Source organism: Capra hircus, chromosome 7 (genome assembly GCF_001704415.2).
Source record: "Capra hircus breed San Clemente chromosome 7, ASM170441v1, whole genome shotgun sequence".
NCBI classification, from domain to species: domain Eukaryota; kingdom Metazoa; phylum Chordata; class Mammalia; order Artiodactyla; family Bovidae; genus Capra; species Capra hircus.
The window spans coordinates 97,146,232-97,172,161 of record NC_030814.1 but is presented as its reverse complement, the minus strand read 5'-3'; the positions used below and the strand labels follow the sequence as shown (position 1 = coordinate 97,172,161).

The 25,930-nt window shown below is 56.3% G+C and overlaps 3 protein-coding genes across 4 annotated transcripts; 1 reads left to right on the top strand and 2 right to left on the bottom strand.

The window, feature by feature from the left end:
- CC2D1A (coiled-coil and C2 domain containing 1A) lies at positions 139–17,949 on the top strand. Of its 2 annotated transcripts, none has more exons than XM_018051209.1 (29): positions 139–411; positions 1,762–1,897; positions 3,413–3,528; positions 3,621–3,686; positions 3,946–4,080; positions 4,177–4,411; positions 8,587–8,711; positions 9,153–9,225; positions 9,408–9,479; positions 9,572–9,702; positions 9,782–9,854; positions 11,102–11,235; positions 11,608–11,719; positions 11,802–11,974; positions 12,692–12,814; positions 12,895–12,953; positions 13,045–13,161; positions 14,485–14,558; positions 14,635–14,693; positions 14,815–14,866; positions 14,962–15,061; positions 15,150–15,240; positions 15,924–16,061; positions 16,156–16,217; positions 16,778–16,841; positions 16,931–17,057; positions 17,154–17,230; positions 17,304–17,351; positions 17,433–17,949. In XM_018051209.1, exons 1-29 carry the CDS (start codon positions 352–354, stop codon positions 17,451–17,453), a joined length of 2,853 nt encoding a protein of 950 aa, XP_017906698.1. In that variant the 5' UTR covers positions 139–351; the 3' UTR covers positions 17,454–17,949. The 2 variants fall into 2 exon arrangements, with proteins under 2 accessions (XP_017906698.1, XP_017906697.1); XM_018051208.1 differs by having other exon boundaries at positions 16,153–16,217.
- On the bottom strand, positions 18,496–24,191 carry LOC108636402 (podocan-like protein 1). The gene is made up of 3 exons (XM_018051211.1): positions 24,054–24,191; positions 19,094–19,242; positions 18,496–18,980 (listed from the first exon to the last, which is right to left on the bottom strand). The coding sequence occupies exons 1-3, from the start codon at positions 24,054–24,056 to the stop codon at positions 18,830–18,832; spliced, it is 303 nt and encodes a 100-aa protein (XP_017906700.1). The 5' UTR covers positions 24,057–24,191; the 3' UTR covers positions 18,496–18,829.
- LOC102190399 (podocan-like protein 1) lies at positions 19,240–24,014 on the bottom strand. The gene is made up of 7 exons (XM_018051210.1): positions 23,688–24,014; positions 22,857–22,950; positions 22,506–22,570; positions 22,243–22,352; positions 21,497–21,653; positions 21,134–21,249; positions 19,240–20,475 (listed from the first exon to the last, which is right to left on the bottom strand). Exons 1-7 carry the CDS (start codon positions 23,967–23,969, stop codon positions 19,719–19,721), a joined length of 1,581 nt encoding a protein of 526 aa, XP_017906699.1. The 5' UTR covers positions 23,970–24,014; the 3' UTR covers positions 19,240–19,718.

Sequence of the window (25,930 nt, the reverse complement as noted above, 5' to 3'; positions counted from 1 at the left end):
GGAACCTCCCTTCTCCACTTGCGCACGCTCCGCCTCTTTCCCGCGCAACCTGCGGCACCGCCCATCGCCGGCAACGCGCCTGCTCATTCGCGCACTGCCTGCCGGGAATTGTAGTTTCTGTGTTGTGGGGCCCGGCAAGTCCGGTGGCTGAGCTCCGGTGCCGCGGCGCCCGAGGGCCGAGGCGGAAGTGGGGCAGCCACCTGGGGGCCGAGGGCGTGGGGTCGGCGGTCTCGAGGCGCCGACAAGGGGCGTGGGACTCAGGAAGGGCGTGTGCGCTGCCATAGGCCCCGGGGGAGGAGGCAGGGCAAGACCAGGCCAGGGGTCCAGTGGTCCGAGTAGCCAACCTGGAAGATGCACAAGAGGAAGGGACCCCCGGGACCCCCGGGCCGAGGCGCCGCCACCGCCCGCCAGGTGAGTCTGTATCCCATGGCCCCGCCGAGGTATCCCATCCCACCCTTGTCACACGTTCAAGGGAGGGCCCCACCCCCCAGGGGAACCGGCTCTCCACTCCCAGGTGAGCCCACGTCCCCGCCCCCTAGGTTAGGTTTGACCCCCACAGTAAGGCCTGTTGGCCCGGGCTCCCCAGCTCCTGGCGCCCCGCCCAGGGCTCAGGGCCACCTGTTGCAGTAGCAGCTCCAGTCGGGGAGGAGAAGGCCTCGAACCTGAGATAAGAAAGACAGTTATGGCTTTCCTGGACTGAGCACTGTGGAACCCTGGCATCAGCTTGGCCAGGGTTTTTTTATCCCCATTGTACAGATGAGGACACTGAGGCCCAGAGAGGTGAAGATAACTGTCCAAGGTCATAGGGATCAACTGCTTGGCCAGACCTAAGGGCAAATCCAGTCTGTTTGCCGTGAGCCCACAGAATTGTGGTTGGGCACCGTCTCCCTCCCTTATTACCTTTTTCCTAGGCACTGGGAGAGTTTGATTTTTCTCAGCTTTGATGGAAGGAGCTCAGGCCAAAACTTAGTGCCCAGGTATTAGTCTGGCTGACCTGAAGTTCCCTCCGGGCTTCTCCATATTGGATACTTGGCTTCACACTTCTAAGCCTCAGTCTTCTCATCTGTACAATGGAGGCCTTAAGAGTGTATGTCACAGGATAGCTGTGAAAATTCACGACTATCTGTGATAGTTTACAGAGAGTGCTAGAACATAGCGCTCAATAAATGGTGTCATCATCGTTACTATTAGATGGAGCCGTTGTATGATTGCTGATACTTGGCCATTTTTGACCCAAAGAAAAGGGGGTAATTTGTGTACTTTAGCCTAATATTATCATATCATGGTTAGTTATTAACAAGGATAGGATAGGAAGACAGGTGTTTCACATAGCCAAGACCTCACTTCCAACTTCAGCGCTGTCTGTGCTTCCTTTTACTCTTGACACCTCCAGCCTTCCTGCACACCTCCCTCTGCTGAAGATGCTGGAATGGAAAAACCCAGTTGTGCAGAGTGACTTTGCTTTGGGGCAGGGTGTAGGGCCTTATTTCACCACTGAACTTGGCTGGCAACCCATCATGGGTGTGGGCTCAGAGCAGGCAGTTGGGTCTCTCTCTACCTGCCCTTTGCCCCATGTTGATCTGTGCCAGAGGAGTGACTTGGCCCATCTTGGACACCTGTTGTGTCCGGGGCCTGTTCCAGCTGACTGGCTTTCCCCAGGAGCCCTGAGTTCCTCCCCAGGGGACTCCAGGTCCATCACAGCTGCCTCTAGCTAGCCGGGGTGCATCCCATGGTATGACAGAAGCCCCATTGTTTCCACAGCTGGGCCTGCTAGTTGACCTCTCCCCAGACGGTCTGATGATCCCTGAAGATGGAGTTAACAATGAGGAACTGGAGGCTGAGTTCTTGGCCTTGGTGGGAGGCCAGCCCCAAGCCTTGGAGAAGCTTAAAGGCAAAGGTGAGACTCTCAGTACACCCCTGAACATTTTCTGAGCTCCTGTTTGGAGCTGGGCACTGAGGCGATGAGAATATGCAGACAGAGAAGGTCCCTGTCCGCCTGGCAACCTAATTCTGGGGAAGAGTTAAGCGATCGGCTCTGGCCCCAAAATGAGGATTCAAGTCCCACTTCTGCAACTAACTAGCTGTGTGACTTGCTGAGTTTCAGCAACTATATGGGGCTCAGTTTCCCTGTCTGTAAAATGGGAATAATCACCAATAATGGATGTGGCATGTCCTCCAACCCATGGTTCTGTGATCAGGGCTGGGATCGGGGGAGACCTGTGGGCTGGACTGGGATTCCAGGAGGAGGCACCTGCAATGGGGAGGGCCAGGTGAAGAGTGGGGGAGGCGGTGAGTCACAGTTTGTGCACAGGCCCTGGAAGAGGTGGCAGGGGGCAGGGGACTCTGCAGGGGTCAAGTGGGGCTGGAGCTTGGGCACATGGAACCTTTACGCTTTATAGCTAATGCAGTTGATCCTTGTTAGCTACAGATACCAAATTTGTAAATTCATCTATTGGTTTAAATTTATTTGTGACCTCCAAATTAGTTGCTTGTTGCACTTTTGCAGTCATTCACAGACATGCACGGAGCTGCCAAAAGTTTGAGTCACCCAGTGTGCCTGTTCCCTGCTGAGGCGACACTCTGCCTTCTTGTCTCAGCGCATAAATAGTGTCCTTTTCTTGGTCTGTTGAATGTCACGCTTTTCTCATGTTCGTGCTTTTTGTTGATTTTACGGATCCACACGGCCCCAAGCATAGTGCCAGAGTGCTGTCTCCTGTTCCTTAGCGTGAGAAGACTAGGATGTACCTTGTAGATAAGCTTCATTCAGGCATCAGTTACAGTGCTGTTGGCATCAAGTTCCGTGTTAATGAATCAACAATATATATTAAAGAAGGTGTCTTTAAGTAGAAACACACATAAAACAAGGATATATATATTACCTGTTTGACAACAGTGTTGTGCCCAGAGGCTCATGGGAACCTAATGCTGTATTTCTTTCAGGGCCAGTTGGTTCATTATTCACTAAGTCCAACTTTATAGAACATGGGTGCCGTGAATAACAAGAGTTACAGGAACAACAAAATGCTGACAGCGTGCTGTTCTAAGAGCTGCATTTACCTGTAGTCCCTGCAGTCTGTGGTGAGGGAGAAACTGTTATTGTCCCCATCTAACAGATGGGAAGACTAAGGCCCAGGGAGATGAGGCGACTTGCCCAAGGTCCCACAGTGAGAAAGTTGCAGATCTGGGGTTCCAACTCAGGCTTGTCAAGGAAGAGATGAGGCCAGGGAGATCAACAGGGAGTAGGACCATGCCTGTTGGCCCAAGGACAATGGGGTGCCGTGGAAGAGCCAGGAGAGGGAGACATACTGCCCACTGCCTGCTACCCGAATTTTCATGGCCATGGGTGAATGGGACAGGAGACGGGGGACTCTTGAAGGATCCTGGTTCAACTGGGGCCTCCCGTTGCCTCCAGGTCCCCTGCCCATGGAAGCCATTGAGAAGATGGCCAGCTTATGCATGAGAGACCCGGATGAGGATGAAGAGGAGGGAACAGACGAGGAGGACGTGGAGGCTGATGATGACCTGCTGGTGAGCACCCGGGGCGGAACGGGAGACCTCCCTCCCGTTGTTGTCCACCCAGCAAGCCCTCACAACTGGACCCCGGCCGTGTGTCCCTGCAGGCGGAACTGAATGAGGTCCTTGGGGAGGAGCAGAAGGCTTCAGAGTCCCACCCTCCTGTGGCCCAGGTATACCCCTGACAACACTGGTCTGTGTAGCCCAGGGTTCAAGGGCTCCCTCCTCCCTCTCAACCACGGAACCTCACACAGGTGGTGGGGTGCCTCTGATCCCCAGTTCTCCACCCTGGGAGATGGGTGATGATTTCTGCCCCTTCAGGGTTAGAGGGGGCAACACACCTGGTATACAGTAGGTACTCAACCCAGGAAGCTATCAGGGTGGATCTGAGAGGGGTCACCACCCAGACTGTGCACCTGGCCCCTCCCGCAGCCAAAGGCCACAACCCCCAGCCCAGGGCTGGAGGCCACCTTGCAGGAGAGGCTGGCCCTCTACCAGACTGCGATCGAAAGCGCTAGGCAAGCCGGAGACAGCGCCAAGATGCGGCGCTACGACCGGGGGCTTAAGGTGAGTGGGCAGACAAGAGGGTGACCAGGTCCTCACCACTGCCCCCTGCACCCAGCTCCAGGCTCCTCCCAAACCTACGTTCACACCTTCTCCCAGACACTTGAAAACCTGCTGGCCTCCGTCCGGAAGGGCAAAGCCATCGATGAAGGGGACATCCCGCCGCCTGTGGCTGTGGGGAAGGGTCCAGTGGCCACGCCCAGCCACACGCCTGCACCCACCCAGCCGGCCCCTCTGAACCCGCTGGCCCCAGATCCCCGGGTTGTCGTGGCGAGTCCTCCTTCTGCTGCTCCATCCTCGTCCCTGGCCTCAGCTAAGCCCCAGCCACCCCCAGGTAGGCCACAGGCAGGGCTGGCTGATGTGGGCTGATGAGGGGCTATCCATTTAGTGGCTGGCCCTTTGGTGCGGGGGTACAGGGCCTGCACTGATTTTTAGATATTTTTTACCACCTTTCCCTCGCCAGATCCTACTTTCCAAGGGGCACACAGGCTCCCAGGAGAGGTTTTCTGTCTGTGGTAGCTGTAAAATATACTTTACAAAACATTTGCCATTTAACTATTTTTCAGCGTGCAGTTGAGTGATATTTATCACTCACAATATTGTGCAACCACCACCTCTATCAGTTTCCAAAACTTTTCCATCCCCCTCTATTCAGCATTAACTCCCCGTTCGCCCTTGCCCAGTCCCTAGGAACCTCTGTTCTGCTTTCTGTCTCTGGATTTGCCTCTTACAGATATTTCATGTAAATAGAATCATCCACTATTTGTCCTCCTGTGTCTGGCTTCCTTCACTTAGCAAAATGCTGCAGCATGTGTCGGAACGCCATTCCTTTTTAGAACTGAACAGCATTATGGTTTTTTGGTTTTGTTCTGGTTTGGGTGTGCCACGTGACTTACAGAATCTTAGTTTCCTGACCGGAGACTGAACCCAGGTCCCGGCAGTGAAAGTGCAAAGTCCCAACCACTGGACCGCCAGGGAATTCCCAACAGGGTTTTTTCTTTTTTTTAAGATTTATTTTTATTTATTTATGGCTGCGTTGGGGCTTCATTGCTGCTCGCAGGCTTTCTCTAGTTGCGACGAGGGCTCCTCTTCATTGTGGTGCACAGACTTCTTAACGTGGTGGCTTCTTTGGTTGCAGAGGATGGGCTCTGAGTGCACAGGTTCAGTAGTTGCACCTTGAGGACTCTCAAACACAGGCTCCGTGGCTGTGGCTCACAGGCGTAGTTGCTCCATGGCTTGTGGGGTCTTCCCATGACCAGGGTTCGACCCATGTCTCCTGCATGGGCAGGCAGATTCTTAACCACCGGATGACCAGGGAAGGCCCCCACCCATAGAGTGTTAAGTGAGTAGTTCCCAAGCCCTCAGCTTGTCCATCGTTCCTAAAACTCACTTGCTGGAGAACACACCTCCCAAGAAGTTTTCTTTCCCTTAACCTCCCCTTCCCCCACCTTAAGAAAAGAAAATGGGGCAACCAAAGGAGATACTCCAAATGCTGGCCTGAGGTTCAGAAAGTGAACCCCTAGTCTCTGAGTGCTTCAGCCAAGCTGGTTTCTAAGCTTTTGTTTTTAGTAAAGCTCAAGGATAACTATTGGAAATCGTGACCTGAGATTCTCAGCTGAAATCACCAACAGTTTTTCATAATAGGGTTTTCTGTATATAGCTGCGCGGGGACCCGGAAAATCACGTGACATCTGTAAGACTCTGTCTCCTCCCATCTATTTGATGATGTGAAGCAGGTTTCTTTGCACATTAGAAACAAAAAAGGAAAGTAGGAAAAGAATGAACAAGGAAGCAGGAGCTAAGTGCTAGTGGGTGGACCCGGCCCCCACCTTGTCAACAAGAGCTGCCTCGCCGATACAATTTTACTCTTAGTATATCAAAATTATTTATCAGAGAAGCTCGATATAGTTAAGCTTTGCTCAGTTTTGTGCAAAAAATAATTCCAACAGTAATTCTGCCCCAAAATAAATTTTAACACTGAGAGGGACTTTCAGTGGCAGGAGATAAAGCCAATGAAATGTCAGGATGTTACAGGACTTCCCTGGCGGTCCAGCGGTTAAGACTTTGCCTTCCAATGCAGGGGGTGCAGGTTCAATCTCAGCTCGGGGATCTAAGATCCCACATACCTCAGGACCAAAAAACTAAAACATAAAACAGGAGCAGTATTGTAACAAATTCAATAAAGACTTTAAAAATGGTCCGCATTAAGAAATGTCAAGATATTGGGCAGGGGAGATAAATTAGGAGTTTGGGATTAACAGATACACCTTACTATATATTAAATAGTTCCAAAAAAAACAATATATACCAATATATATATAAAATGGAAAAGAATCTGAGAAAGAACATTTATTTATATATATACATAAATGAATCAGGTTTCTATACACCTGAAATTAACACAACATTGTAAATTAATTATACCTCAATTAAAAAAAAAAGTCAAGTTGTTTTGTTTCAAGTTGGACACCTTCTCAGGCAAGTCCACCAAAACAAAGCAGTGAGTCCAGTTATCAGTCTGAAAAAGTACAACAGGTACTTTGTACTGTTTTCCAGGTATTTCTAGGATGTGTATCTGGGTGGTGAGTGGTGTATCTATTGTATTTTATTTTTAATACCAACAATTGTACTTATTGATGTCAATTTAAGAATACTTCTCCTAAGAACATATTAGGCATATTATTTGAAGCTGTATCTAATATAGTGTTTTAAAAGCCATTTAATCCTGTTTCCCAACTTTGCTGATACAGTGCAGAAAGGTACATTTATATGTACAATAAGGTGTTAAAAAAAGACTCTCGAGTACCCAAATACATCATGTTAGGATACAGTTCTGCCAGAAACCTGTATGTAAATAAGGGAAGATCTGAAGTTCCTAATTGCTCACTGTGAACCCTGGCGTATATTTATAAAGTAGGATTTCATGGTCCTGTGGTTGGAAATCTGTTGGCCGATGCAGAGGACACGTGTTCAATCCCTGGTCGATCCCAGAAGCTTCCACGTGTCCAGTTTCTGTTGACAGATGAAGCATACCTGGATTTCTTCAGCTTTGCTTTATTACAATTCACAGATTAGTGTGATTTTTTTTTTTTTTTTACAAATCAGTTTGTGGTAACTGTACTCTGAGCAAGTCTGTTGGCACCATTTTTCCAACAGCGTTTGCTCACTTTGTGTCTGTCTGTCACATTTTAGCAATTCTTAAAGGATTTCAAGGGCTTTCGGTATTGTTATACTTGTTATGGGGATCTGCGATCAGTGGTTTTCGGTGTTACTGCTACAGTGTGCTGAAGGCTCAGGTGGTAGTTAGCATTTTTTAACAATCCGTTTATCTTAATCTAATGAGTGTTTCTCTTTGGCTGGCTTCTTTGTTGCACGTGGGCTTTCTCTAGTTGCGGTGAGCAGGTTTCCCCTTGCAGTGGCGACTCGTGTGGCAGAGCACGGGCTGTAGGGTGTTCAGGCTCAGCAGTTGCAGTACATGGGCTTGGTTACCCTGTGGAACAATGAAATTCTCTTATGTTAAAGTATGTACATTGCTTTTTAGTCATGATGCTACTGCATGCTGCTTAGACTGCAGTATAGTAGAGTAACTTTTACATGTACCGGGACACCAAAAAACCTGAGTGACTCACTTCATTACAATATTTGCTTTATTGAGGCGATTTGGAACCAGACCTATACTAAGAGGTATGCCTGAAAATGGATAAACAAATGTGCTCCATCCATATAATGGAATATTATTCACCCTGAAAAGGGAAGGAGATTCTGACGCATGCTACAGCACGGATGAACCTTGAAGCCATTATGCTGCGTGAAATAAGCCAGCAACAAAGGGACAGATACTGTATGATTTCGCTTATAGGGGGTCCCTAGCGGAGTCAGATTCCCAGAGACAAAAAGTAGACCAGTGGGTGCTGGGGGCTGGGGGAGGGGGATGGGGAGTTAGTGTTTAATGAGGACAGAGTTTCAGTTGGGAAAGATGGAAAGAGTGCTGGAGTTGGATGGTGGTGATGGTTGCGCAACAATGAGAATGTCCTTGATGCCACTGAACTGTATACTTATAAAGGGTTAAGATGGTAAATTTTATCTTGTATTTTACCACAATCTGGAAAAATAAAAAGGGAAATGTCGGTGAGTTTCAGATCACTATGGTAGTTAGGATATATTTGATTTAAAAGAGTAGTGTGATGATTTTCTTTGTCAAATGTCAGTATTTGAAGACACTAGGAACAACAGCCATTGCCACTTTCTCAACTCAAAATGGAAAGTTTTAGATGTCGACTTAAAAATGTGTAAGAGTACAGAAAGTTTTCCAGGATTCTCTTAGGGGCAAAATAGCATTTGGCTCTAGAGACTGACAGTCACAGGGTTGAGTCCTCACTATGCCTTCTTCAGGCTGTGTGATTTGGGGAAACAGCATCCCCTCTCTGAGCCTCAGTTCTCAAATCTCTAAGGTGGTCCTTTGTTGTGAGAATTAAGTAGAAATAGTTTGTGCACTGTCCCCTCTCCCAGGTCCTTGCAGCCCTGGCCCCCTGGCTCAGTTGCAGAGCCGCCAGCGCGAGTACAAGCTGGCTGCCCTCCAGGCCAAGCAGCAGGGAGACACTGCCACTGCCGCCAAACACTTCCGTGTGGCCAAGGTGCGTCCGGAGGGGTCAGGGTTGGAGGTAGAGGACAGGATGCTTCTAACATTGTGTGATAGCAAAGAACAGGGGCTCTGGAGTCAAGACAAACCCAGATTTGAATCCTGGTCACTCCGTGACTGTAGTTTGCTGCACCTCCTGAAGCTTCAGTTTACCCTCTCTGTGAAATGGGTGTAAATGTCTGGAGGAGGAAATACCACAAAAGGACTTCCCTGGTGGTCCAGAGACTGACCACCAGGTGAGTCTGCACTTCCACTGCAAGGGGAGCAGGTTCAATCCCTGGTCACAGAACAGCCAGAAATAAAAATTTTACAAAGATGCTTGCTGCAAAGGAAGTGACAGAGTGGGGAGTCATCTGCCATGTGGCAGGTCGTGGAGGCTCCCCATGGGGTCCTAGCCCTCAGCTGCAGCCTCCTCCCCTGATCTTCCTTTTCCCAGAGCTTTGATGCTGTCTTGGAGGCCCTGAGCCGGGGGGAGCCTGTGGACCTGTCACGCCTGCCCCCTCCACCTGGTGAGGACCCCACCGTGCCCATCCTCCAGGACTGCTGGAGGTCTCCAGGACGTTCTTGCTGATGCTGCCGCCCCTTTGGTCAGGGGGACCCCAGGGACCCCAGCCTCAGGCCAGACTAGCCTGGTCGGGGGAAGGGCGGCCACAAGTAAGCCCCCCACTGGACTGGACCTCTCTACCCCTAGACCAGCTGCCCCAGGGCCCACCATCACCACCTGTGCAGCCTCCAACTCCTGCTGTGGTGCCCTCCACGCCAGGTAGGCTCCTGAGACCCTGTGGGGTGGGCCGGCCGGAGCAAGACAGTCTCCTCCCACCGAGACCCTTAATTCTACCGTCTGGTCTGACCCAGAGGCTCCTCCACCCCCGAAGACTCTCCTGGAGGCACTAGAGCAGCGGATGGAGCGGTACCACGTGGCTGCAGCTCAAGCCAAGACCAAGGGGGACCAGCGGAAGGCTCGCATGCATGAGCGCATCGTCAAGGTGCGTGGAGACCCAAGGAGGCGGGTCGGCCACCCCTAGAGACCTTGCCCAGGAAGCCTGACACCGGTGTTCCCTGCAGCAATACCAAGACGCCATTCGAGCCCACAAGGCTGGCCGAGCGGTGGCCGTGGCGGAGCTGCCTGTGCCTCCAGGTAGGCCCTGCCCCGCAGCCCCACCCCACCACCCTCTGAGCCTTTGCAGGTGCTGTTCCCTCCCGCTCTCCAGGCCCAGGGAGCTGATGGCTGCACCTTCAGAAATTCTGCAAGCTTGTTGGACAATGGGTACCTTAAAATCATTTACCATGGAAGTGTTTACACCACAGAAATTGGCAAACACTACAAATTAGGAGGTTTTTATCTGAAGAGTCTGTTCACCAGCCCACCACTGTCTGGTCATTTATTTATTTTAAAACATATTTTTTTTTGACTGTGCTGGGTCTTTATTGCCGCACAGGCTTTTCTCTAGTTGCAGCGGGCAGGGGCTACCCTCTAGTTGTGGTACATGGGCCTCACTGCGGTCACTTCTCCTGTTGCAGAGCACAGACCCTAAGGCATGTGGGCTTCAGTAGTTGCGGCTTGAGCTCTAGAACCCAGGCTCAGACACTGTGGCACTGGGGCTTTCTTCGCAGCACGTGGCATCTTCCCGGATCAGGGATCAAACCCGTGTCGTTTGCTTTGGCAGACAGATTCTTTACCACTGAGTCACCAGGGAAGCCTGTGGTCATTTCTTCTTTGCCTCACTCCTTCCTAGTCATCGGCTCTCAGTTTTACAGAGATCTCCCCAGCCTCCCATCGCCCCTGCCGGTGGGCTGGAGGCGTCTTCTGGGATCTCAGAGCTACCTGTGTGCCCGCCATGAGAGCGATTACAGCTCTGCACGTTGGTCCCCCGGAGTCCCTCCAGGCCCAGGGCCGCCTCTTATGCCCAGCATGCCACCTCACATGGTGCTTGCTTGTTGGAGTCTGGTCAAGACCCGGCCAGGGTCAGGCAAGAGGAGCCAAGAGCAAAGAGGGAGGTTAGAATGGTCTGACATCTCCACCAAACCAGCAGCAGCTCCTTGCATTCAAAATAGATTCAGGGACTTCCTTGGCAGTCTGTTGGTTAAGGCTCCACGCTTCCTCTGCAGGGGGCGTGGGTTCAATCCCTGGTTAGGGAAGTAAGATCCCACATGCCTCGTGGTGCAGCCCACCCAGCCCTTCCACAAAGAAAAGAAAGAACCAAGAAAACGCAAACGTATTGTGTTGGCCAAAAAGTTCGTTCAGGGTTTAAAAACCAGAACAGACTTTTTGGCCAACCCACATAGATTCAAAGGCCTGAAGCTCCTTAGCAGGGGAAGAACCTGTGTCTCAACCATTATAGTGTGGGCCTCACCCTCCTGACTGGGTCCCAACTGGCCACCTAGGCTTTCCCCCGATCCAGGGCCTGGAGGCCACCGAGCCCACCCAGCAGAGCCTGGTGGGGGTCCTGGAGACCGCCATGAAGCTGGCCAACCAGGATGAAGGCCCTGAGGACGAAGAGGACGAGGAGCCTAAGAAGGTGTGAGGGGCCAGGGCCTTGGGGTGAGGCAGGGGAGTGGCATGGCAGCAAAGCAAAGCCCCAGTAGTCCTGGCCTTGAGCCAGAAAGAACCAGCTACACATCTGGGCCTGCTACTTCCTGGCTGTGAGGCCACGGGCAAGTCCTCTTGCCCTCTGAACTTCGGGCTCCTCTGTACAGTGAGCACAGTACTAGTCCCTACCTCCTGGGGCTGTTGCCAAGGTTTAGTGTGAACAAGATCGTATGTTGTGTTCAGTGCTGAAGAAACAGAAACTGAGATGGTCAGTGTTGTCGCTGTCAGGCCTCAACCCTGTGGGCAGCAGACTCATCACAGGCGCTGTGAAAGCTCTGACTTGCTTTCCAACCCTCTGCAGCTCAGCAGCCCTGCAGCCCCCACAGCCCAGCCCAAAGCCCCACCTTCAAAGGCACCCCCATCAGGATCCGCCCCCATAGCCAAAGCAGCCCCCAAAGGCACATCCACCAGAGGTAGGTACGCCCATCCCCACCTGGGCAGCCAATTGCCTGGCTGTGGGTGGGGCAGCACCCGCAAACAGCCGTGTACCCACAGCCCAGCAGCAGCTGGCTTTCCTGGAGGGCCGCAAGAAGCAGCTCCTGCAGGCTGCGCTGCGAGCCAAGCAGAAGAACGACGTGGAAGGCGCCAAGATGCACCTGCGCCAGGCCAAGGGGCTGGAGCCCATGCTGGAGGCCTCACGCAATGGGCTGCCTGTGGACATCACCAAGGTGAACCCTCTAAGCCTTCTGGACCTTCCCAGGCACTCACCCTTCGGACTTCTGCCACTTAGCAGTCACATGACTTGGAATGTATTCATCAGGGTCCAGGTTAAACTGCTGTAACAAACCCCCCTTCCCAAGACAGTGGCTGAAATGAGACAGATATTTATGTTTCCTGTATGTAACACTGGGGGCATTCTGGTCTCTAAAAGAGACCTCTAAAAAAGCCCTTCAGGGCCCAGATTCTTTCCATCTTGCTACTTTGTGACACCCTAGGAGGTCATTCTTGTCCTTGTGGTCAAAGTGGATTGACCTTTGACCAGATAAGGAGAATGCCTTATCTGCATCTGGGCTATGGGCAGTGATGTGGAGTTGCCATCACTTCTACTTGCCTCCCTTTGGCCAGAATTGAGTCATGTGGCCACACTTAGCTGCAGGGGAGGCTGGGAATGTAGTCTCTTGCTGGGCTGCTGTGTGTCCAGCCAGAGCTCCATTACTAGGGAAGAGGGGTTGGAGATCAGGGTAACAAATTGTGCCATGTGGGACAGACCATCCACTTCTCTTTGAGGATTACTTTTCTCCTTGGGAAAGAAGAACAGGGCCTGCGGATGAAGCTGTAGTCAGGGAAGGCCTCTTGAAGGAGGTGTGATGTTTCCGCAGAGCCCTGGGTGGGTCTGCTCATGGTTGTCCAGCAGGCCCCTCCCTCACAAGCCTCGTCCTCCCCAGGTGCCACCTGCCCCCGTCAACAAGGATGACTTTGCCCTGGTCCAGCGCCCTGGCCCAGGTCTGTCTCAGGAGTCTGCCCGACGCTACGGCGAACTCACCAAGCTCATAAGGCAGCAGCACGAGGTGAAGGGGGCTTCCCTGCCCAGGTCGCCAGGCACACGGCGCCCCTCCCACCCTCCCCTCACTGTCTTCTGCTCCCCCAGATGTGCCTGAACCACTCTAACCAGTTCACTCAGCTCGGCAACATCGCTGAAACCAGCAAGTAAGAAGCCCAGCCCCAGGCCCCACCAACTTCTGCATCCCGCAGCCTGCCCCTGGGACTAGGGACCTGAGCAGGACCTTCTCGCTGGCAGATTTGAGAAGCTGGCGGAGGACTGTAAGCGGAGCATGGAGATTCTGAAGCAGGCCTTTGCCCGGGGTCTCCCCACGCCCACTGCTCGCTTTGAACAGAGAACCTTCAGCGTCATCAAGTAAGGCCCCCTGTACCCTGCCACTGGCCCTTTTGGAGAGGGGTTCACACTCCCCAGAAGCCAGCGGAGGTCTTGCTTCTGGAGGAGAGTTCGGGTGGTCTGGTGGGAGCAGAGCAGGTGCAAGTGTCCTGAGGCAGACGTGCCGTGTAAGTAAAGGATGGCAATGGAGTTTGACAGTGACACATTTGGAAATGGGGACAGTCTAGTGAATGCAGAGGCCTGGGCAAGCTCATGGGGTGGTGAGGGGGTCCTGCTCCTGTTACAGCATCTCACACTCCAGGGAGTTGGGATCATTTTTCCCACTTGCACACGAGGTTAGGGGTGGCCACTGGGGTAACCTAACATCACCACTTAGGAACCTGCACCCCTCACCCTGGCTCCCCCACATCTGCAGAGCCTGGCTCCCTGTCACCCCCTCATCTCCTCTCACTGACCCCACTTCTCTCACCTCCAGCCACACAGACTTCTTTTTGGTCAGTCAGACACACCAGCCGTGTTCCCACTCAGGACCTTTGCACTGGCTGTCTCCTCTGCTTAGAGCCTCTTATGCAGATTACCATGTAGCAGCCTCTTCTTTTTCTTTTTTAAAAGTTTTCTTTGGCTGCACTGCATAGCCTGTAGGATCCTAATTCCGTGACCTGGGGTCAAACCCACGCCCCCTGCAGTGGAAACTCGAAGTCTTAACCACTGGACTGTTAGGGAAGTCCCTGTAGCAGCCTCTTCTTGACATTCAGAGTCACCTATGTTGTTACTTCTCCTGAGAAGCCCTCCTTGATGGCCCTGTCTAGAGCAGCACCTCCCAAGCACACGCCAGTGTTTTAATCCTCTGCAGAGTTGTTTTTGTTTTGTTTGTTTATATATTCAGGGTCATCAGTCACTCAGCTAGCCAAGGCTCCCTGAACACAGGCGCAGTCTGCCTCATTTACCTCTGTATTTTCAGCGGTGAGGACACTGGCTGGCATATAGTAGATGCCCAAAAAACCTTGTCAGAGAAAGAGAAGGTCCCGCAGCAGCTAGGGCACTTGGTGAATTCTAGAAGATTCCAGAAAATGCTAGAAGGTTCCAGAAATCTTATGTGAGGAAAGCGGTCCCACAGAGGTGAGGCCACTGACTGGTGCAGAGCTGGTTCCAAATAAATATGTGCAAATTTATGAAAGGACTAAACAAGTAGCCAGTGGCAGACCTCGAATGAGAATTGTAGTCTGTCTGGTTCTAAAACTCAAGCCTAGGGCCTGAGACACCCTCAAGAGACTGGGGGGAGGGCCAAGAAGGCGGGCAGGGCGGTGGCACTGAGGGCCTGTCTCCCACCCTCCCTCTCGGAAGGATCTTCCCTGACCTCAGCAGCAACGACATGCTCCTATTCATCGTGAAGGGCATCAGCTTGCCCACACCGCCAGGTGAGGGGGCACCAGGCAAGGGGCAGGGCTGTGGGGTCCACCCATCTGCCCAGCTCTGACCCTTGTCTTCCCACAGGGCTGTCTCCTGGTGACCTGGATGTCTTTGTTCGGTTCGACTTCCCCTATCCCAACGTGGTACATGGGGAGCTGAGGGGGGATGGGTTCCAGCCCCTTCAGGCCTGGAGGGTGTGGGTCTGGCGGGGGTTCAAGGGCAGGCGCCAGCCCCTGAGCTTTTTCACCTCCTGTCTGGTCACAGGAAGAAGCTCAGAAAGACAAGACCAGCGTGATCAAAAACACAGACTCCCCTGGTGAGCCCTGGCAGGAAGCAGTCCCCCACCTCCCATCCCCACAGAAAGCCCATGAGCTGACCCTGCCCCTCCTCTCTCCCTCCTTCCCCTGGCAGAGTTCAAGGAGCAGTTCAAGCTTTGCATCAACCGCAGCCACCGTGGCTTCCGAAGGGCCATCCAGACCAAAGGCATCAAGTTCGAAGTGGTCCACAAGGGGTGAGCTGGGGCCACAGGTGCTTTCTGGGCCTCCAGAGGAGGGGGAGCTGCCCAGGGCCAATCATTCTGTCCCCTCTCACACACGCAGGGGGCTCTTTAAGACTGACCGGGTCCTGGGCACAGCTCAGCTGAAACTGGACGCCCTGGAGACGGCATGCGAGGTCCGAGAGGTCCTTGAGGTGAGAGGTGGACATTGGTCTGAACACTTGGGTATAGCCATGCCACTCATGAACATCAACCAGATGCTCCCTGCCGTGAGCCTCCCAAAGGTCCTCTCTGCTGACACAGCCCCTCCGCGGAAATACCAGGCTTCCCCACTACCCAGCCCTAAGTATCCTCTGCACCCTGTTCCATTAAGAGTAGCTGGTGTATCAGCCATACCCAGGGGCTCATATTTTGGAAATTTCTCTGGTTGTCCTGGAGCCCAGCCCTGAGCCTCCAGCCACAGCCTGCTTCTTTTATTTATTTATTTTGGGGGGAATTTTCTGTATTGATTTATTTCGGCTGTGCTGGGTCTTCGTTGCTACGCAGGCTTTCCTCTAGCTGTGGCAAACGGGGGCTGCTCCCTAGTTGTGGTACGCAGGTTTCCCATTGCGGTAGCTCCTTTTGTTGTGAGCGCGGGCTCTAGGGCACGCAGGGTTCAGTGGTTTCGGCACAGGGGGCTCAGCAGTCGCAGCTCCCGGGCTCTAGAGCGCAGGCTCTATAGTTGGGGCACGGGCTCAGTTGCTCAGCAGCATGTGGGATCTTCCCGCACCAGGGATCGAACCCACATCTCCTGCACTGGCAGGCGGATTCTTTACCACTGAGCCACCAGGGAAGCCCCACTGCCTGCTTCTTAACAGCCCCCCCTCACTGCTCCCAGGTCCTGGATGGCCGCAGGCCCACAGGGGGCCGGCTGGAGGTGATGGTTCGGATTCGCGAGCCACTGACAGCCCAGCAATTGGAGACCACGACTGAGAGGTGGCTGGTCATCGACCCCGTGCCAGCATCCATGCCCACAGTGAGACCCTTGCCCATCAGCAGCCCTGGGGGGAAGGGAGGGCTTGGTTCAAGGTGGCCGAGACTCACAAGACTGGTTCTGTCCTCTGAAGCAGGTTGCTGGCCCCAAAGGGAAGGCTCCTCCCGTGCCTGCTCCTACGAGGGAGCCAGGGAACAGGTAGGTGACTGGGCCCAGCTGTGCTGGAGAGAATGCCCCTCTTCTTATCTCAGCCTCTGCTGGACAACTTACCATCAGGCACAGATTAAAGCATGTCTCTCCCCTGCTTCAAAACCTTTCCTGGCTCCTCTTCTCCTGGAGCATCTAGTTTAAACCCCTCAGCTTGATCTTTAAGACCTTTTGTAATCAGACCACTGTCAATAATCCAGCCTTCTTCCTGTTGGTTCATGGCTACATTTAGTTTTCATGAGCCTCTTGGCTACTCTGTGTTACAATACCCTGAGCACCCCTATCGCCACACTTGCTCCTTGCTCCTCTGCCCAACTCTGACTCCTTTGATTCCCAGCTTGGCTGTCACCTCCTCTAGGAAGCCCTCCCTGACACCTGGCATCACAGTTGCCTGGGTGTACACCCCTTGTCCCTGTCAGGTTGTGGATTCAGCAACACAGGGGTGGGCCTGGCTTGTCTCCCACTGTCCCCCGGGGCCCAGTATGTTTGTTGAATTAACAGGGTTGGGGATGGGAGTTCCCTGCAGCCCCTCCCCCTCCCCAACCCCGTAGATCAGCACGGCCCCTGCATAGTCTCAGTGTGCTGGCCTTCGACCAAGAGCGTCTGGAGCGGAAGGTGGGTGCCACCCTACGAGGCTCATGGGGCAGGGCTGGGGGTCCACAGGTCCCTCACAGCTCCCTCTGCATCCTCTCCCCCGACCCCAGATCCTGGCCCTCAGGCAGGCGCGGCGGCCGGTGCCCCCTGAGGTGGCACAGCAGTACCAGGACATCATGCAGCGCAGCCAGTGGCAGCGGGCGCAGCTGGAGCAGGGAGGCCCGGGCATGCGGCGGGGTAGGAGCTCAGGGATGGGTGGGGGGAAGGATGGGTGGGGGGAAGGGTGGGTGGCGCGGGCCCCATCCTGATGGCCCCCCCACCTCCATCCCTCAGAGTACATGGCCCAGCTGGAGCGCCAGCTACAGTTCTACACGGAGGCCGCCCGGCGTCTGGGCAATGATGGCAGCAGGGTGAGCTGGGCAGGCGTGGGGGCATGGCCAGGGCCACCAGGGGCTGCCCGCTGACTCCTTCTTCACCCCCTAGGAGGCCGCCAAGGAGGCACTGTATAGACGGAACCTGGTCGAGAGTGAGGTGAGCAGCTTGGGCATTGAGAGCCAGGCGGGCAAGTGTGGTCGTGTCCCCCATCCTGACCCGGGCCACTTCTCCCCGCAGCTGCAGCGGCTCCGCCGGTGAGGGGCAAAGGGACAGGCGGCCCCCGGAGAGCTGGGAGCGGGCCTGCGGCCCCTATGCTGCCACAGCCTCGGACCAGACAAGCAGACAATCAGTGGGCAGTCAACTCTGGACGGACACATCCCCCACTGGGCCCACCTGGCCCGGATGGAGCCTCCCCCAGCAGGGGGCGTCGGCAGAGTCTGCCAGCCTGTGTGTGCCCCTCACCCAGGCCCAGCTGGGTGGGCCCCAGAAAGTCCGTTTGCACAGCCCAGGGGTGCACAGCCCCTTGCCAGCCTCCAAAGCAGGAGGATGGCTGGGACTAAGCCCCCAGGGCCCTTGCAAGCACTTTACTTCCTGTCCCTCCCCAGCCTTAACCCTGATGCCCACCCACACCCCAAAGAAGCCACTGAGGCGAGCCAGGGTCAGCCAGGCTCCCCAGAGGGTTGCCCTGGCCCAGCTGGGCCCCCAGGGCAGACACATGGAATAAACAGCCAGGGCCACACCTGGCTCACTCTGTCCTGCCCTTGTTTCTTGTTCCTGGCCCCAGTGCCTGGGCTGGGCTGCCCCACCCCCGGGGGCTGATGAAGAGGTGCCTGCGAGAGGAGCAGGGAGCGTGCCCATGAAGGACATGGTCTGTGCACACACTCTTTGCAGAGATGTGTGTGAAGGCCCATGCGTGTGTCCTTGGGATCTGTAGTGTATCTGAGGGCATCTGCGTGTGTCTCTCCAGGTGGTGGCCTTGGGTGTATCTGGGTTTACACACAAGGTCAGGTCATGTGTGGTGGTGCTTGGTGACCCACGTGCATCTCAGGGCCTTGCAAGGCAGCCCTGCTGCTCGTGGGCCCCAGGACCTGGACTAGACTGCCGGATGCACGTAGCATCCCAGAGCTTCAGCTTCCGCTGCTGGATATGGCACGATGAGAGTCCCTGCCACAAGCGGAAGGGCACCTGGTCTGCGGTGAACACTTGCAAGGGCTAGGGGTGTTTTTCTGTTTGTTTTTTGGTCACGCTCCAAGGCATGCAGGATCTTAGTTCCCCGACCAAGGACTGAACCCACACCTCCTGCGGTGGAAGCGGGGACTCTTGACCACTGGGCCCCCAGGGAAGGCCGGAGCTCGGCTTTATTGTTGTCTCCATCTGCACAGGCAGCGGGGGAGCGTCCAGCAGGGCCCGAGTTGCCTGTGCGCCCAGTGTCCGCGTGGTCTGCTCCAGTCTCCTGGGCTCTCTGGGTGTCTGGGTGGTGGCCCCTCCCAGTGTCCCCGCCAGCACAGGATGGGCAGGCCCAGCCCTCCAGGCCCAGGAGAGCCAGGTCGAGGCCCCAGGTGGGCGCTGTCTCCGTAGTCCATAGCCCAGCAGAGCCTCAGGGATCTGGGCCATTCTACCGGGCTCCTCGAGGCTCAGGGGCCTGCTGCCCGTGGCTGGCGTGGGGCTGTGGGCGGCAGGTGGACCAAGACAGGCTCGGGGTTCCCCATCGTGTCCACTACGCGCAGGTGCAGGAGGCCCAGGAAGGCCTCAGGTGCGATGCTGGTCATGTGAAGCCTGTTGGCCCTGGACCGCGAGACGGGTGTGAGGGCATGTTCCTGGGGAGAGGCCCCCCTGGGCCCGCCCACAGCCCTGCCCTGTGTACCTGGAGTTGCCTAACCCGGCCACCCCCAGGGTACCTGAGGAAGAGGGCACGCAGGCGTGGTGTACTGAGAAAGGCTTCAGGGCCCACGTGGCCGATGCGGTTGCCCTGCAGGTGCAGCTCCTCCAGGGCCTCGGGTAGGTCAGGGGGCACGAAGGACAGCTCATTGTGGCTGAGGTCCAGCACCTGGGCAGGCAAGCAGAGATGGCGCCGTGGTGGCCCCAGGCCCTGGGCCACCTGTTCAGCCAAGCCCCAACCTGCTCCCTTCCCGGGCCCTCATGTACACCCAGCCTGGTTCTTTTGCCCCCTCCCCCCACCTGCTTTGTGGCTGCCAAGTCCTGCCCTCCACAGAGGTAAACTGAGTCCCTTCTGGGGCGGGCCTCATTCTAGGTGACGGGGGCCCAGACAGGGGGGCCACTGCTGCAGCCGATCACTCACAAAGACAGTATTGGGTTGACCCAGAAGTTCTTTCGGGTTTTGCCATAGCATCTTACGGAAAAGCCTAATGAACTTTGGGGCCAACCCCATTCTTCCCTGGTGGCTCAGACGGTAAGAATCTGCCTGCAATGCAGGAGACCCGGGTTCCATCCCTGGGCCAGAAAGATCTCCTGGAGGAGGGCATGGCATCCCAGGGCTGCCTACGTACAGTGGGGGCTCTCTTTCTAGCATCTCAAGGCTTTCCAGGGGAGGAGCTGGCCAAGCAGGCAGAGGGGTGAAGGAGCTGCCCTGTGGATAGTATGGCCAACCAGCCTGCCCCTGACCTGCAGGGCTTGCAGCTCATGCCAGGTGCCAGGCCCAATGCCACCCACACGCAGTCGGTTATGTGCCAAACTGAGCTCCTGAAGCTGGTGCAGGCCAGCCAGCGGCTCCGGCTCGAGGACCCGCAGCTGGTTGCGCTCCAGCCGAAGTGTGTGCAGGCCAGCAGGCAGGCCGGAGGGCAGCTGGGTTAGCTGGTTTCCAGCCAGGTCGAGGCTGCGCAGGGCCCGCAGCCGGCGGAAAGCCCGGAGGTGCACGCGGGCGCTGGCCAGGCAGTTGTAGGCCAGGTTGAGCTCGGCCAGTCGGGGCGTGGAGGCGAGGTCACGGGCGCCCAGCGCGGCCACACGGTTGTGGGGCAGCACCAGGGCCCGCAGGCGGCGGGGCAGCGCCTGAGGCACTCGGTCCAGCCTGTTGCCGTAGAGGTGCAGCGTGTGTAGGCCCCGCAGTGGCCGCAGTGCTCCGGCTGGCAGCCCCGTGGCCCCCAGTTGGTTGTGCTGCAGTAGCAGGTAGCGCAGGCCCCTCAGGCCACCCAGCCGGGCTGCCTCCACCCAGCGGATGCGATTGCGGCCCAGATGCAGCACGGCCAGGGTGCGGGGCAGGCCAGCGGGCACCGCAGCCAGCTGGTTGTGGGACAGGTCCAGGTACTCCAGGCGGTGCAGCTTGCTGACAGGAGAGAGAAAGGTGGCATCAGGCTGGGCATCCAGAGGGGAGGCCCCAGATGGATACTGCAGGGCAGGTTGGGGTGGGGAGAGTTGAGGAGCTGTCCTGAGAGATGTCTGGGCTTTCCAGGTAGCTCAGTGGTCAAGAACCTGCCTGCCAGGGGAGGAGGAGATGCAGGTTCAATCTCTGGGTCAGGAAGATCCCCTGGAGAAGGAAATGGCAACCTACTCTAGTATTCTTGTCTGGGAGAGCCCATGGACAGAGGAGCCTGGTGAGCTACACTCCACAAGGTTGCAAAGAGTCAGACATGACCGAGCATGCAAGCACACACCTGAGAGATGTAAGGTGGAGATTTCAATTTGGGGGTGACGAGCTGAGAGATCTGGGCAGGAAGTAAGTCTGGGGTGATTAGGTCAGAGTTCTGGGTCTGAGATCTTCATGTGGCAGCTGTGATGTTGGGTAATAAGACCAAGGCACCAGCTGGTTGGAGGCCAGGTGCTTGGCCAAGCCCGGTACACGGTAGGCACACACCAAATGAGGCCTTGAATTGGCCGTAAGAGGGGGGTGGTGAAATGGAGGGCTGGGGCTCCCAGATTCTAAGTCCTCAGACCCTACTGCCAGCACGAGCCTACACACCCCAAACCCCTGTTCCAGGCCCCACCTGAACGTGGTAGCATCCAGGCCACTGTCTGTCAGCTGGTTGTGCTGAAGGTAAAGCTCACGGAGGTGGGTCTGGCGGCTCAGGGCTCCTCGGGGCACCTTGGAGATGAGGTTGTTCTGGGAAGGGAGGAGAGAATGAGACAGGGTCCAGGGCTGAGGGCAGTTGGGAGCCACGGGGGCTCCTGAGCAAGGCACGAGGTGTTCTTTTGAGCAAGGCTGCTCAGAGAGAGCCCGTGAGCACCCATGCCAGAGGAAAGGACCCAAAGACACTTTTGACTGCTGGGATGACAAGGGGTCCCCCAGGACAGAGGTGAGGGGCCCTGAGGGGAGTGGGGACGTGGGGGTGGTCGCACAGAGGGGGCACCTGTAGATGGAGCCGCTCTAGCGAGGGTGGCAGGCTGGGCGGCACGTAGCTGAGTTGGTTGCTGGAGAGACTGAGGGTGGCCACCGCCTCAGAGCCGCGGAAGGCGTCAGGGGGCAGGCCGGCGTTGCTCAGCTGGTTGTTGTGGAGGTACACGGACCTGAGGGGAGCCAGGCTCCTGCCACCAGCCCGGCCCCGGCCTCCCCGCCACCCTGTGCCCCAGCTCAGGGCAGGCTTCAGAATGTGTGTGTGTGTGCGCATGTCAGAGTGTGTGTGTGAGTGTCTGTGTGTGGGGGAGTGGTGTGGGTGTGATTTGTGTGGGTGGGTGTGACTGTGTGAGTGAATGTTGAGTGTACGTGTGAGTTTGAGTGTGAGTATGTGTGAATGTGTGTATGTATGTATGTGTGTGGGAGTGGTGTGTGTGTGTGTGTGGAGTGTATGTGTGAGTTTGAGTATGTGAGTGTGTGTGTGAGTGTGTTGAGTGTATGGTGTGTGTGAGTGGGTGGGTGGGTTGAGTGAATGTGTGTGAATGCCTGTGTGGGTATATGCGAGTGTGTGTGTGTGGAGTGTGTGAGTGTGTGCACTCTGCTCCAGTCTGAACTTCTCCAGACAGGGCATCCGGGGCCCTGTCTCCCCCGCCACCCAGAGCCTCCCCAGGGTTGGCTCATGACCCGTCAGACCCCAGGGTGCAGAGTAACCCCAGGCCTACACAAGTCCCAGCGGGGCCTGGGCTGGGCCAGGGGCTATACCTGAGCGCCGGCTTCTCCCCAAATGTGAGCGGGAAGATCTCAGTCACTTCGTTGGCAGCCAGATCAGCAACCCGGAGGGAGCGGGGCAGAAACTGGGGGGCCACAGAGAGCTGCGGGAGCACAGCCACAGTGGTCCCAGTGGCACGCCAGTCCTGCCCCTCCCCGCCTGCCGCCCACCTCCACTCAGCGCTGTGGGACCCCAGCTGGCTGCGCCCTTGCTGGGCCCTCCCTGGGGCGGGGTGGGGGCGTGGCAGGGTGCTCACCTTGTTGTGGGCCACATAGATGTGCTGCAGCTGTGTGAGCGACTCGAAGGCCTCGTCGGGCAGGCCTGTGCGTGAGGTGGGCAGTGAGGGAACCCTCCAGGCGGTGGTGAGGGTGGGGGCAGCCTGTGTTCCCCTCCAGCCTGGAGGCTGGCAGAGGCTCCTCCAGGCCCCACCCCCGCTGTGTCCTCAAAAGCCACAGCCCCCGCCCCCTATTCTCTGAGTTTCCATCCTGCTCAGCAAAGGGCAGTTCTGGGAACTGCCGCAGAGCTGCCCACAGACCTAGCTGGGGAGGGAGAGGGCAGCGGGGACCGGGCTGTGGAGGGGCCTCCTCCCATTGTCCCCCCAACTCACCCTCAGAGGAGATGAGGTTGTTGTGGAGGTTGAGGGTCCGCAGCCCGCTGAGCCGTGACAGCTCGTTGTAGGGGAGCTCCTGGAGCTGGTTGTTCTGCAGGGCAGGCCGGGGTGGGGGGCGACATTCACACCCTGACCCCTGTGACCCTGGGCCCTCAACAGATGGCCCTTGCAAGCCCTGCTTCTCAGCTTCCCGTCAGCCTAAGCAGGAAGCCTCCACACCCTTTCACCCTGTTGTTTGTTGTTGTTGAGTCGCTCAGTCATATCCGACTTTTTTCTGACCCCGTGGACTACCCCACCAAGTCCCTCTGTCCCTCTGTCCATGGGTTTCTCCAGGCAAGAATACTGGAGTGGGTTGCCATGCCCTCCTCTAGGGGATCTTCCTGACCCAGGGACTGAACTCCCGTCTCCATCACCTGCTTGGCAGGAGGGTTCTTTACCACTGAACCTTCACCCTGTGCTTGATCCCAAAGGCATTACTTCGTAACAACCCCGTAACAAAAAGACACTGACCCCCAATGCCCCATCCACCCCTACAAGTGACCCCGGATGCCTCATTACACTTGACCTCAAGCAGCCCCTTAATCAGCAGACATTGACCCCTCAGACACCCCTTAGCCCCTCCCACTTTCGGCATCTGTGCCCCCCACCTCCTCTCACCTGACTCCTGCACAGACCCCTACGTGCTCATCAAGACCAACTCCCATCTGTGTCATGGCCCACAGGCTCAGCTCCTCACCCCTGCACAGGGACCCCACACCCCCAACCCCGGCACCCTGCAGGCTCCCTGTCCACCCTGGGAGCCGCCCTGCACCCACACGCCGGCCCCACCTGCAGCGAGAGGTGCTGAGCAGCCCTGGTGATGTTGTCCGGGAACACCTGGAGGTCCAGGCCGTCGCAGTCCACCGTGTCGGGCCGGGGGCAGGAGCAGCGTGGGGGGCAGGCCCGGGGTGGGGGCTGGGAGCTCTCCCCCAGGTGGGGGAAGGAGGCGTCATCCTCCATGCCAAGGGCGGGTGGGGGGCCAGGCAGCAGCAGGAGCAGTAGCAATAGGCTCAGTCGCTGGGAGTTGAGGGACAGGACAGGGTGTCCCCAGACTGGGCACCGGGTCACCATGGCAACGGAAGCATCCCCGCCTGGTGGGGGGTGTGCAGCAGAGAGGCAGGCCCCACCCTCCGACCCACCCCCGCCCCACCTTACCATAGCCAGCCCCGCTCTGCCGTCTCGCCCAAACTGCTGACCAGAGTTCCTTAATGGAAACCAGGCGGTCACCTCTGGAGGTTGTGCTGTGGCCGCCACCGCCCCCCATCTCACACAAACCCCCCTCTTCCCCCCCAGCCTGTTCCCTCAGGGGCTCAGGGGAGCTGGCCCACCCTTTCCCCGCCCTGCGGAGGGCGGGCAGGCACCGGATGGGGTGGTGAGGACCGGCCAGCCCATCCCCTTGGTCCCACCCGCCTCCCCCAACCACCCCAGCTCTGCTTGCGTAACCTCGGCCAGCCTGGGCCGGGCCACAGGAGCGAGGAATGCTTGGGAGAAAGCTGAGATTCGCCCTGTCTGGTATTTGGGCCGACCGCAGGAGTAGGGGTGGGGGCAGAGGAGTGGAGGACACTTCAGGGCACAGGAGGGTCCCCAAGGAGCAAGGGCCAGGGCAGGCCCGGGCTCAGCCTGCCGGTCCAGACACCAGCCTGGGGTGCTCCCAGTCAGGCCTGCTATCTGGGCCCCTCCTCCCCTCTGCCAGCTGGACGCACTGGCAGCTAGACTCCCCCTGTACCCAAATGGCCACAGCTGCTGCGGCCAAGAGGAAATTACAAGTATTGAGGCACCAGCCGTGTGGTTAAGGATGTGCGCTCAGTGGCAGCCTGCCTGGGCTTGAACCTGGGCTCTGCCGCCTCTCCGGGCCTTGGTTTCCCACTCTGTAAAGTGGGAGAGTGGTTGTCTTGCCCTCCTGAGTGGGGTAAGGATTCAATAAGATAATGCATAAGAAGGAGATGAGAGAGGTGACTTCCCTGGGGGTCCAGTGGCTAAGACTCTGTGCTGTCAACGCAGGGGCCGGGCTCGATTACCAGTCAAGGAGCTAGATCCCATGTGCCGCAACTGAGACCCAGCGCAGCCAAACAAATGCTTGAATGTGTTCACGTGCTTGGTTGCTCGGGCATGTCCGACTCTTTGTGACTCTACGAACTGGAGCCTGCCAGGCTCCTCTGTCCATGGGATTCTCCAGGCAAGAATACTGGGGATCTTCCCAACCCAGGGATCGAACCTGCATCTCCTGCATTGGCAGGCGGGTTCTTTGCCACTGAGCCACCAGGGAAATCCAAATGCATGAATTAAAACAAAAAAAAAGACAAAGGTAAGATAGCACCTAGCACATACCAGGCCCTCAACAGCAGAGTGGCAGCGTGTGCCGAGGGGTGAGGAAGCCCAGCTCTGCCCCAGGTCCCATCCTCCAAGACGTGCCACTTAACGGCAAGATTTCAGACAAGTCATCTCCCTGCCCAAACCTCTGCTTTCCCACACATAACATGAAGATGACAGAAGATCCTTTTTCAAAAGACTGTCACCAGACAGGGACTTCCCTAGCGGTCCAGTGTCTGAGACTCTGAGCTCCCAATGCGACAGGCCCTCATTTGCTTTCTGATCGGGAAACTGGGTCCCATGTGCCGCAACTGAGAGTTCACATGCCACAACTAAGACCTAGAGCAGCCAAATAAATAAAATTTATTTATTTATTTATTTATTTTTAAGAAAAGAGGCTGTCACAAGACGAAAACCAGATAGTGGGAAGGAAAAAACTAAGCAACTGACCCAAAAGTGCTCAGCTTGGGTGGGAGTGGCTGATGGGCTGCTTAAAGGGCCTGATGGAGGTTGGGGTCTCTCCAAAACAGACGGAGGTAAAGATTTAGTGCCATCACCTCAGAAACAGCAGCTGTAGGGGAGCAGGGGTGTGGCAGAGGGAAGGAAGGAAGCAGTCAGTAATTGATGAGATCTCACTGGAATAAGCAACTTGCCCTGGAACTTGTCAACTTCAGCTCTCAAAATCCTGCATCCCAGGAACATTCAGTCCTGGACACACTGGG

Bases quoted from the DNA above. Each gene is read 5' to 3' on its own strand.
- CC2D1A (XM_018051208.1), top strand. From the start codon at position 352: ATGCACAAGAGGAAGGGACCCCCGGGACCCCCGGGCCGAGGCGCCGCC. The intron at 3,529-3,620 runs GTGAGCACCCGG...GTGTCCCTGCAG, and splicing joins AGGCTGATGATGACCTGCTG to GCGGAACTGAATGAGGTCCT. The intron at 9,855-11,101 runs GTAGGCCCTGCC...CTGGCCACCTAG, and splicing joins GGAGCTGCCTGTGCCTCCAG to GCTTTCCCCCGATCCAGGGC.
- LOC102190399 (XM_018051210.1), bottom strand. From the start codon at position 23,969: ATGGTGACCCGGTGCCCAGTCTGGGGACACCCTGTCCTGTCCCTCAAC. The intron at 22,353-22,505 runs GTGAGCACCCTG...GTGCTCCCGCAG, and splicing joins TCTATGTGGCCCACAACAAG to CTCTCTGTGGCCCCCCAGTT. The intron at 20,476-21,133 runs GTGGGGCCTGGA...CTCTCCTGTCAG, and splicing joins CTGGATGCTACCACGTTCAG to CAAGCTGCACCGCCTGGAGT.
- LOC108636402 (XM_018051211.1), bottom strand. The intron at 18,981-19,093 runs GTACCCTGGGGG...CTCGCGGTCCAG, and splicing joins CTGCGTGCCCTCTTCCTCAG to GGCCAACAGGCTTCACATGA.